Source organism: Bufo bufo, chromosome 3 (assembly GCF_905171765.1).
Source record: "Bufo bufo chromosome 3, aBufBuf1.1, whole genome shotgun sequence".
Taxonomy (NCBI): domain Eukaryota; kingdom Metazoa; phylum Chordata; class Amphibia; order Anura; family Bufonidae; genus Bufo; species Bufo bufo.
In genome coordinates this window covers 400602859-400615591 of record NC_053391.1, presented here as the reverse complement: position 1 = coordinate 400615591, position 12733 = coordinate 400602859, and the positions used below count along the sequence as shown (strand labels likewise).

Here is a 12733-nt window from a genome sequence, read left to right as displayed (position 1 = left end):
TCTTTGGAGTGCTGTCCATTTTTCTTTATATATACAGTACAGACCAAAAGTTTGGACACACCTTCTCATTCAAAGAGTTTTCTTTATTTTCATGACTATGAAAATTGTAGATTCACACTGAAGGCATCAAAACTATGAATTAACACATGTGGAATTATATACATAACAAACAAGTGTGAAACAACTGAAAATACAGTTGCAAGAAAAAGTATGTGAACCCTTTGGAATGATATGAATTTCTGCACAAATTGGTCATAAAATGTGATCTGATCTTCATCTAAGTCACAACAATAGACAATCACAGTCTACTTAAACTAATAACACACAAAGAATTAAATGTTACCATGTTTTTATTGAACACACCATGTAAACATTCACAGTGCAGGTGGAAAAAGTATGTGAACCCTTGGATTTAATAACTGGTTGAACCTCCTTTGGCTGCAATAACTTCAACCAAACGTTTCCTGTAGTTGCAGATCAGACGTGCACAACGGTCAGGAGTAATTCTTGACCATTCCTCTTTACAGAACTGTTTCAGTTCAGCAATATTCTTGGTATGTCTGGTGTGAATCACTTTCTTGTGGTCATGCCACAGCATCTCAATCGGGTTGAGGTCAGGACTCTGACTGGGCCACTCCAGAAGGCGTATTTTCTTCTGTTTAAGCCATTCTGTTGTTGATTTACTTCTATGCTTTGGGTTGTTGTCCTGTTGCAACACCCATCTTCTGTTGAGCTTCAGTTGGTGGACAGATGGCCTTAAGTTCTCCTGCAAAATGTCTTGATAAACTTGGGAATTCATTTGATAGCAATCTGTCCATGCCCTGACGCAGCAAAGCAGCCCCAAACCATGATGCCCCCACCACCATACTTCACAGTTGGGATGAGGTTTTTATGTTGGTGTGCTGTGCCTCTTTTTCCCCACACATAGTGTTGTGTGTTTCTTCCAAACAACTCAACTTTGGTTTCATTTGTCCACAGAATATTTTGCCAGTACTGCTGTGGAACATCCAGGTGCTCTTGTGCAAACTGTAAACGTGCAGCAATGTTTTTTTTGGACAGCAGTTACTTCCTCTGTGGTATCCTCCCATGAAATCCATTCTTGTTTAGTGTTTTACGTATCGTAGATTCGCTAACAGGGATGTTAGCATATGCCAGAGACTTTTGTAAGTCTTTACCTGACACTCTAGAATTCTTCTTCACCTCATTGAGCAGTCTGCGCTGTGCTCTTGCAGTCATCTTTACAGGATGGCCACTCCTAGGGAGAGTAGCAGCAGTGCTGAACTTTCTCCATTTATAGACAATTTGTCTTACCGTGGACTGATGAACAGCAAGGCTTTTGGAGATACTTTTATAACCCTTTCCAGCTTTATGCAAGTCAACAATTCTTAATCGTAGGTCTTCTGAGAGCTCTTTTGTGTGAGGCATCCTTAACATCAGGCAATGCTTCTTGTGAAAAGAAAACCCAGAACTGGTGTGTGTTTTTTTATAGGGCAGGGCAGCTGTAACCAACACCTCCAATCTCATCTCATTGATTGGACTCCAGTTGGCTGACACCTCACTCCAATTAGCTCTTGGAGATGTCATTAGTCTAGGGGTTCACATACTTTTTCCACCTGCACTGTGAATGTTTACATGGTGTGTTCAATAAAAACATGGTAACATTTAATTCTTTGTGTGTTATTAGTTTAAGCAGACTGTGATTGTCTATTGTTATGACTTAGATGAAGATCAGATCACATTTTATGACCAATTTGTGCAGAAATCCATATCATTCCAAAGGGTTCACATACTTTTTCTTGCAACTGTATGTCATATTCTAGGTTCTTCAAAGTAGCCTCCTTTTGCTTTGATTACTGCTTTGCACACTCTTGGCATTCTCTTGATGGGCTTCAAGAGGTAGTCCCCTGAAATGGTTTTCACTTCACAGGTGTGCCCTGTCAGGTTTAATAAGTGGGATTTCTTGCCTTATAAATGGGGTTGGGACCATCAGTTGCGTTGAGGAGAAGTCAGGTGGATACACAGCTGATAGTTCTACTGAATAGACTGTTAAAATTTGTATTATGGCAAGAAAAAAAGCAGCTAAGTAAAGAAAAACCAGTGGCCATCATTACTTTAAGAAATGAAGGTCAGTCAGTCAGCCGAAAAATTGGGAAAACTTTGAAAGTAAGGGCTATTTGACCATGAAGGAGAGTGATGGGATGCTGCGCCAGATGACCTGGCCTCCACAGTCACCGGACCTGAACCCAATCGAGATGGTTTGGGGTGAGCTGGACCGCAGCGTGAAGGCAAAAGGGCCAACAAGTGCTAAGCATCTCTGGGAACTCCTTCAAGACTGTTGGAAGACCATTTCAGGGGACTACCTCTTAAAGCTCATCAAGAGAATGCCAAGAGTGTGCAAAGCAGTAATCAAAGCAAAAAGGTGGCTACTTTGAAGAACCTAGAATATGACATATTTTCAGTTGTTTCACACTTGTTTGTTATGTATATAATTCCACATGTGTTAATTCATAGTTTTGATGCCTTCATAGTCAGGAAAATAAAGAAAACTCTTTGAATGAGAAGATGTGTCCAAACTTTTGGTCTGTACTGTATACAATGGATATAAAAAGTCTAAATACCCCTGTTAAAATGTCAGGTTTCTATGATGTAAAAAAATGAGACAAAGATAAATAATTTCAGAACTTTTTCCACCTTTAATGTGACCTATAACTGTACAACTCAATTGAAAAACAAACTGAAATGTTTTAGGTAGAGGGAATAAAAAATATAAAACTAAAATAATATAGTTGCATAAGTGTGCACACCATTAAACTAATACTTTGTTGAAGCACCTTTTGATTTTATTACAGCACTCAGTCTTTTTGGGTATGAGTCTATCAGCATGGCACATTTTGACTTGGCAAGATTTGCTCACTCTTCTTTGCAAAAACACTCAAAATCTGTTAGATTGCGAGGGCATCTCCTGTGCACAGCCCTCTTCATATCACCCCACAGATTTTCAATCGGATTCAGGTCTGTGCTCTGGATGGGCCATTCCAAAACTTGAATCTTCTTCTGGTAAAGCCATTCCTTTGTTGATTTGGATGTATGCTTTGGGTCGTTGTCATGCTGAAAGATGAAGTTCCTCTTCATGTTCAGCTTTCTAGCAGAAGCCTGAAGGTTTTGTGCCAATATTGACTGGTATTTGGAACTGTTTATAATTCCCTCTAGCTTAACTAAGGCCCCAGTTCCAGCTGAAGAAAAACAGCCCCAAAGCATGATGCTGCCACCACCACGCTTCACTGTGGGTATGGTGTTCTTTTGGTGATGTGCAGTGTTGTTTTTGCGCCAAACATATCTTTTGGAATTATGGCCAAAAAGTTCAACCTTGGTTTCATCAGACCATAACACCTTTTCTCACATTCTTTTTGGAGACTCCAGATGTTTTTGCAAAATGTAGCCTGGCTTAGATGTTTTTCTTCGTAAGAAAAGGCTTTTGTCTTGCCATTCTACCCCATAGCCCAGACATATGACGAATACGGGAGATTGTTGTCACATGTACCACACAGCCAGATATTCCTGCAGCTCCTTTAATGTTGCTTTAGATCTCTTGGTAGCCTCCCAGACCAGTTTTCTTCTCTTCTTTTCATCAATTTTGGAGGGACGTCCAGTTCTTGGTAATGTCACTGTTGTGCCATATTTTCTCCACTTGATGATGACTGTCTTCACTGTGTTCCATGGTATATCTAATGCCTTGGAAATTCTTTTGTACCCTTCACCTGACTGATACCTTTTAACAGTGAGATTCCTCTGATGCTTTGGAAGCCCTCTGTGGACCATGGCTTTTGCTGTGGGATGTGACTAAGAAAATTTCAGGAAAGACCAACTAGAGCAGATAAACTTTATTTGGTGTTAATCACAGGCACTTTAAATGATGGCAGGTGTATGCTGACTCCTATTAAACATGATTTTGAATGTGATTGCTTAATTGTGAACACAGCTACAGCCCCAATTATAACCACATTATTTTAGTGTTTTTTTTTTTTGTTTTCTTCCCTCCACCTAAAAGATTTCAGTTTGTTTTTCAATTGAGTGGTACAGTTTATAGGTCACATTAAAGGTGGAAAAAGTTCTGAAAGGATTTGTCTTTGTCTCATTTTTTTACATCACAGAAACCTGACATTTTAACAAGGGTGTGTAGACTTTTTATATCCACTGTATAAATATATATATATATATATATATATATATATATATATTGAACAAAGAACCATTTTTATTTAATATGATAGTTAAAGGTGGTGTTCTGACAGACACTTATCAGAATTAGACCAGGTGATCAGTTTGTTACTGGTATCTGTAATTCCAATGATTAGCTGTTATCAACAGCAGAAGACCAGATGGGACAAGGCCTGTAATATTCTAAATAATGATAATTGAGTCTTGATGCAATCTCTCAACATCACTTTAGTTTTGGCTGTAACAGAGTACACAATGAGGGTGTTTACATTTTAAAATATTTCTTTTTGCAATTGCAATAAACTTATTATTTTTTTTAGGGAAAGTCTGGACAAAAGGCACTCTAGTCATCCTTCCCCAGCACCTGCTAGCCAAGTAAATTCATTAGGACATAACCGCAGTTTAACTGAACAAGGTAGAAGCCACACAAATAATGAGTTACGTGATAAGGAAAAGCCTAAAGAACGAGAAAGGGAACACTCTGACTCATGGAAAGAAAATAATATGGAAGAGCACAAAGCAAAGGATAACCACATTTCAGAGAAAGAAAATATTGTACATGAAAGAGCTGTGGAGGACCCTAAACAGTTATCAAGGGTGCCTTCACCTTATGTCAGAGCACCAGTGGTGGAGAGCACGAGACCCAATAGCACTTCTAATCGAGAAAATGAAAGAAAAAGTGAGACTTATGATACTCAAAAGAAAAATAATGATGTGAAAGTAAAAGAAGAAAGGAAGGAAGATCATGATGTTTTGGTCTCCGAAGTACCTACTGTACATCGATCCTCTGAACAAGCTCCTCCAATATCTACTTCAAATGTTCATCCAAGTCATTTAGCTTCCATGCCAATGGCTGTGGGTGTCACAGGAATGCACCCAATGAACAGTATTGGTGGTCTAGATAGGACTCGCATGATGAATCCTTTTATGGGCATAAGCCCCATTCCAGGAGGTGAACGTTTCCCTTACCCATCATTTCACTGGGATCCTATGCGAGATCCATTAAGAGACCCATACAGAGGACTAGATATTCATAGGCGGGATCCCCTTGGGCGAGATTTTTTGTTGCGAAATGATCCACTTCACCGTTTTACCACACCAAGACTATATGAATCAGACAGGTCTTTCAGGGACAGAGAACCCCATGACTATAACCATCACCACCATCATCATCTTTCTGTTGACCCACGAAGGGACCATGAAAGAGCAAGCCAGTTGGAAGAGAGGGAGAGGTTACATATGCTTCGAGAGGACTATGAACATGCTCGCCTACATGCAGTTCATCCAGCTGCACTAGATGGTCACCTGCCTCATCCAAGTTTACTCACACCAGGACTTCCTAACATGCATTTTCCCAGGGTCAGTCCTACAGCAGGACATCAAAATGGACTTCTAAATAAGACTCCTCCAACAGCAGCACTAAGTGCCCCACCTCCACTTATTTCTACACTGGGAGGGCGACCAGGTTCTCCCAGGAGGACTACTCCATTGACCTCAGAGATAAGGGATAGACCTCCTTCTCACACACTGAAGGATATTGAAGCACGATAAATTAAATATGATTATGGACAAATAGCCTGATTAGAATTCAATCAGTGCAAGACTTGAGATACAATATTTGTACAAATGTAAAATCTCTAAGAGCAATGATTTTCACTTTTTGTATATGATATATTGCAAATTTCCAGATCTTTTGGCCAATTCAAATGTTTCTCTTTAACTGGTTTATTTTACTAATGTAAAGCATTTGGTTGGAACTGAAGGAAATAATTCATTACATTCATATGGACTGTATCAGACTGAGGATATTGAAAGAACATGTAAATATTAATGTAAAAACAATTTGTTTCATTGGGTATTGGTTCATATATGCAAAAGGATAGGATGAAAGCTTTACTGTGTACAAATGTAAATAGACATAACATAATACAATAATACTTCTTAAACTGTGCAGTTTACAATGTTACTATTTAAAACACAGTCTGTTCATACTGTGCAGTATATATTATTAGAGACAACTAAACCCCCTCAACTATGCAATTATTGTGGAGGCTTTTACTATAAAGCCACTGTAACACAAATGGAACATTTGCCACACTTACACAACTAAAGTCATATTGTCCCTAAGAAGCTTGTGTTTTGACATATTCAAAAAAATTTTCACTCATCCCTTATTTTATTATTTTGGTTCTCCTGTACCATCACTGTATCAATGAACACAAACAATTATACATTAAGATACATCTACCTATCAACACATGTGACATTGAAAACAATGTCAGTAAGAGCTAGATCAAGGCATAGATTGCAGTGGTTACTGTCAACTGGTAGACTGGTCAAATTGTATCTACCTGTTGTGTCTACCCAAGTATATTGACAGTCATTGACCAAGCTGATCTATGAAATTATATATCTTTGATTAACATAAATATAAGGCTCATTTAACACATTTGGCATTGAAAACAATATCAATAAGTGCTAGGTCATAGCATAGATTACAGTGGTTACTGTCAACTGGTAGACTTGTCTACTTGTGTCCACCTGTTCGGCCTACCCAAGTATAATGACAGTTATTGGCCAAGCTGATCTATGAAATATTAACATTTACCAAGATTTTGTAACATAGTCCATAGTCCGTTGTCACTTATTCAGCGTAGATATTGTTTACATTTCCTTGATTGGAGAGGATATGACTTTACCTGAAGAAATACCATAGACATTTGGTTTACTGGGTTGTAAATTATATGTATGAAATAAACATAGTTCATTGGTCTTCTAGTGTATTAAAGTGATCTTAAGTTGTTACCCTGTTTTGACAAAAGCAAAACAATGAACAAAACTCCCAACAGTTGTTTCTAATAAGCAGAGATCTATTTTAGTAGTCAACTGAAGGTTTAGTTGTGAGCTTCAGATTTTGTGAACTCCAGATGTTGTGCAGTGTTTTTTAAGGAGCAAACTCTCCCAAAAGAATATGTACACTGGAAAAGTAGTGGTAGCTTTCAGTATTGTAAAGAGATTGTTATATACAAACCTTTTGCTGTTTATCTTGTATGTAAGAAATTCCTTTTTAGTACATATGTAAAGAGGAAAAAGACAACTGAAAAGGAAAAAAAACAAGCATAAAAATGAAGCGACTCAATCTTCAGCATGTTCCTCATCGGCGAAGACTTGTGTTATGTAAATTGTGCCATGTTATTAAAAAATGTGAACAAAACTTTCAGGTGCTTGTGTGCAGTGCCCATCATTGCTTAGAGAGGGGCTAGCTCCTATGGAACACGGCGCCTTTTACTTCCACTTTCCAAACAAAAGTAAGAATTCAGCCATTCTAGACTAAAGGACACTTTACATGCGACGACCAAGTAGGCAATTGTTGAGAAGGGACCGTTCCTTTCCTATAACTGCTTGCTTATCAGTAGAGGAAAGAGCTGCATTGCATTTACATGCAGTAATCACCCCCAATGTAGAGGGGTGAGTGATGGCTACTGCAGTTACTCGTCCCCATACAGATTTATTGTTTCTAGGCAGCAGATTGATGTTTACAGAGCACAATCTGCTGCCCGGAAATTATGATTTAGGTGTCTGCATGAACTATAAATTTTACCTGATGAACGAGTGTTTTGCAGCACCTTTACACAGGGTGATTACCGTCAGATTAAATAAACGTTCATTCCAGATAATTGCCCCGTGTAAGGGTACTTTCACACACCGGAACTGCCTGCCGGATCCGTCAAAACATATGAAAACTGATGGCATTTGTCATCCGGAAAAACTGATCCAGCATTTATTTTTTCAATTTTTTTGCAGTCTGAGTATGCGCAGATGGCAAAAACGGATCAGTTTTGTCGGAAACTCAGGGCCGGATCCGGCATTAATGCATGTCAATGGGAAAAAATGCAGGATCCGGCAATCTGGCAAGTGTTTCGAAATTTTGAACGGAGATAAAACCACAGTATGCTGCGGTATTATCTCCATCCTGAAAAGGCAAAAAGACTGAACTGAAGACATCCTGATGCATCCTGAATGGATTGCTCCCCATTCAGAATGCATTAGGATAAAACTGATCAGTTCTTTTCTGGTATTGAGCCCCTAGGACGGAACTCAGCGCCGGAAAAGAATAACGCTAGAGTGAATGTACCCTGAGCCTGCCATAATTTGGTTGGTATTTACTAACTAATAGGAGTTTAACCACATCATCTTATTTGCAAATAATATCTGTTCCTTTTTGTGCAACTGAAATGACGATAGATTTAAAGAGCTATTCTTTTAAATGGGCCTTTTAGTGCATGATAATTAACATGTTCAAGATCCCTATCAGAGAACTGCAGGGTCATCCTTCCTTAACAACTAATTGCATTGAAGTCCATGGGTACTCATATTTTAGTTCACTAATCACAGGGGCCATTGAGTGCAACTATAAGGCTGGGTTCACACTTTGTGTGGCCACTTTTGTTTCCATAATGTGGTTTTTGCCATGGTTTTCTGAACTTGCAAAGTGGCCAGAACTTGTGAACTCAAACTTATTTAGAAATCTTTATTTGATTTAATATAATACATGCTTTTGTTTATGACAACCCCATTCCCTGTTTCGTAATCTTGCAAAAGTAAGGCTATTTTCACACTTGTGTTTGTTGCGGATCCGTCATGGATCTGCACAGACGGATCCGCACCGATAATACAACCGCATGCATCAGTTCAGAATGGATCCGTTTGTATTATCTTTTACATTGCCAAAAGGGATCCATCTTGAACACCATTGAAAGTCAATGGGGGGCGGATCCGTTTTGCCTCCGCATCGTCAGGCAGACACCAAAACGCTGCAAGCAGCATTTGGTGTCCGCCTCTAGAGCGGAATGGAGGCGGAACGGAGGCAAACTGATGCATTCTGAACGGATCCTTATCTATTCTGAATGCATTAGGGAAAAACTGATCCGTTTTGGACCGCTTGTGAGAGCCCTGAAACGAATCTCACAAGCGAAAACCAAAACGCTAGTGTGAAAGTAGCCTAATCCAGTTTTGCCTGGCAGTATCTATATGTAAATATTCCACCATCTTTATAATTATAACATAAATACAGCATTTCAAGACTCCTCTTTCTTTGAGAGCAGCCACATGAGGAATATACATAATGGATAGGCGATGACCTCATTGACTTCTATGTGACAGTTTTCTAGGCATGCTATGTGACCTATGCATGGATCTGGATGGAGTAGATCAACTGTGATTTGTGGATCCTGTGTTATCTGTATAAATATGTTGAACATAAAAAGTGATTAAAAAAAAAAGTAATTTTCTGATGACACATTCCTTTTATAACAATCTGGAAAATGGTACAACAATATCCTTACACTTTTGTTACACCATGGGTAAAGTATTTATTCTTTGAAAATTATTGTATTTTTTCACATAAACCAGGTGTTAAATGCAGTTCGGTCCAAAAATATTTGTGAGACAAGTTTTGGCATTTTAGCTTTTTACCAAAAAATATGCAAGATGCTGTTACATAATCAATATGGGCTTATATATATAGACAATCAGTTTTAATTTGGAGGTATTCACACCCTAATTGGAGGAGGAGTTTAGGAATTACAGCTCTTTAATATGTAGCTGCCTCTTTTTTAAGGGGCCAATGGTATGTTGACAATTATCTCAAAAGATATTTAATGGGCTGCATTTGCTATTTCCTCGTTAATCTATCATCAATTAAACGGGTAAAAGGTTGATTCCAGATATGACATTTGAATTTGAAAGCTGCTGCTGTGAATCCACAACATATGGTCAAAGGAGGTCTCAATGGAATTGGTACAGACCATCATTAGGTCAAAAAGAAGAGAAGAAATCCATCAGAGAGATAGCAGAAATGTTAGCAGTGGCCAAATCAACAGTTTGATACATTCTGGTAAAAAAAAAAAAGCGCACTAGTGAGCTCGGGAATTCAAAAAAGCCTAGACTTCCATGGAAGACACCAGTGGTGAATGATTGCAGAATCCTTTTCATGGTGAAGAAAAACTCTATTCACAAAAACCACCCAAGTAAAGAGCACTCTCCAGGAAGTAGGCAGGAGATTTATCAAACTGGTGTAAAGTGCCAGTTGTACTTTACACCAGTTTTATAAATCTTCCCCTAGGTGTATCAGTATATAAATACACTCACCTAAAGAATTATTAGGAACACCTGTTCTATTTCTCATTAATGCAATTATCTAGTCAACCAATCACATGGCAGTTGCTTCAATGCATTTAGGGGGGTGGTCCTGGTCAAGACAATCTCCTGAACTCCAAACTGAATGTCAGAATGGGAAAGAAAGGTGATTTAAAGTGTTTCTGTCACCCCACAAAACTCATTTTTTTTTTTTTTTTTGATAGTTATATTCCTTATAGCGCGTTATAGGAGAATATAATGGTCTTACTTACTTTCATGCGGCCGATTCTTTAGAAAACGAAGTTTTATAATATGTATATCAGGGCTCTACCAGCAAGTAGGGCGTCTACTTGCTGGTAGCCGCAGCAGAAATCCGCCCCCTCCTCTTGTTGATTGACAGGGCCAGCCGTGATCTCCTCCTCCGGCCGGCCCTGTCAGTATTTCAAAAATCGCGTGCCTCTGTTCATTCGGCGCAGGCGCTCTGAGATGAGGAGGCTCGTCTCCTCAGAACTCCCTCAGTGCGCCTGCGCCGATGACGTCTTCTCTTTCGGTGATGTCATCGGCGCAGGCGCACTGAGGGAGTTCTGAGGAGACGAGCCTCCTCATCTCAGAGCGCCTGCGCCGAATGAACAGAGGCGCGCGATTTTTGAAATACTGACAGGGCCGGCCGGAGGAGGAGATCACGGCTGGCCCTGTCAATCAACAAGAGGAGGGGGCGGATTTCTGCTGCGGCTACCAGCAAGTAGACGCCCTACTTGCTGGTAGAGCCCTGATTTACATATTATAAAACTTTGTTTTCTAAAGAATCGGCCGCATGAAAGTAAGACCATTATATTCTCCTATATCGCGCTATAAGGAATATAACTATCCAAAAAAAAATATATGAGTTTTGTGGGGTGACAGAAACCCTTTAAGCAATTTTGAGCGTGGCATGGTTGTTGGTGCCAGACGGGCCGGTCTGAGTATTTCACAATCTGCTCAGTTACTGGGATTTTCACGCACAACCATTTCTAGGGTTTACAAAGAATGGTGTGAAAAGGGAAAAACATCCAGTATGCGGCAGTCCTGTGGGCAAAAATGCCTTGTGGATGCTAGAGGTCAGAGGAGAATGGGCCGACTGATTCAAGCTGATAGAAGAGCAACGTTGACTGAAATAACCACTCGTTACAACCGAGGTATGCAGCAAAGCATTTGTGAAGTCACAACACGCACAACCTTGAGGCGGATGTGCTACAACAGCAGAAGACCCCACCGGGTACCACTCATCTCCACTACAAATAGGAAAAAGAGGCTACAATTTGCACGAGCTCATCAAAATTGGACTGTTGAAGACTGGAAAAATGTTGCCTGGTCTGATGAGTCTCGATTTCTGTTGAGACATTCAAATGGTAGAGTCCGAATTTGGCGTAAACAGAATGAGAACATGTATCCATCCTCTGATGGCTACTTCCAGCAGGATAATGCACCATGTCACAAAGCTCGAATCATTTCAAATTGGTTTCTTGAACATGACAATGAGTTCACTGTACTAAAATGGCCCCCACAGTCACCAGATCTCAACCCAATAGAGCATCTTTGGGATATGGTGGAACGGGAGCTTCGTGCCCTGGATATGCATCCCTCAAATCTCCATCAACTGCAAGATGCTATCCTATCAATATGGGCCAACATTTCTAAAGAATGCTATCAGCACCTTGTTGAATCAATGCCACGTAGAATTAAGGCAGTTCTGAAGGCAATAGGGGGTCCAACACCGTATTAGTATGGTGTTCCTAATAATTCTTTAGGTGAGTGTATATATACCATAAATAGAAGACGGCATTAGAGCAAAGACAGAGGGTTTATCACAAACTGCAAACCATTAACCCCTTAAGGCCCGAAAGTTTGTATTTTTCCGTTTTCATTTTGCGCTCCCTGCCTTCCCAGAGCCATAACTTTTTTATTTGTCTGTTCACATAGCCAAATGAGGGCTTGTTTTTTGTGGGACAAGTTGGGGTGGAATTGCAAAAAAAAAATAATTCCAACACAGTTTTGCAGGTTTTGTATTTACGACGTTCGATGTGCGATAAAACTGACCATTTATTTTTATTCTACAGGTCAGTATGAATCCGGCGATACCTTATATGTATAGATTTTCTTGCGTTTTGATAGTGATAAAAAATAATTAAAGTGGGGAAAAAATCTGTTTTATTTTTTTGTCGCCATATTTTGACCCCTATAACTTTTTTGGAATTATTAGTGTTAATCGAGCACCGTAGTGCTCAGGGGCTCGGGCTGAACACATCATAATAGAAGTCAATGGGAGAACCCGAGCATTAAACCAGGTACCCCCTTGCTCTGAAGAGGGGAGGGTGCTTGGTTCATACGAAAATGTCAG

At 39.6% G+C, this 12733-nt stretch overlaps 1 protein-coding gene across 2 annotated transcripts in view; it reads left to right on the top strand.

Moving 5' to 3' along the window:
- The window catches only part of AUTS2 (activator of transcription and developmental regulator AUTS2), a 105938-nt gene extending 98346 nt beyond the window's left edge, over positions 1-7592 (top strand). For both annotated transcript variants that reach the window (XM_040424821.1, XM_040424820.1), the window contains exon 15: positions 4539-7592. In XM_040424821.1, coding sequence (XP_040280755.1) covers positions 4539-5769 — 1231 coding nt within the window. In that variant the 3' untranslated portion in view covers positions 5770-7592. The remainder of the gene's footprint in view (positions 1-4538) is intronic.
- Positions 7593-12733: the final 5141 nt, after the last annotated feature.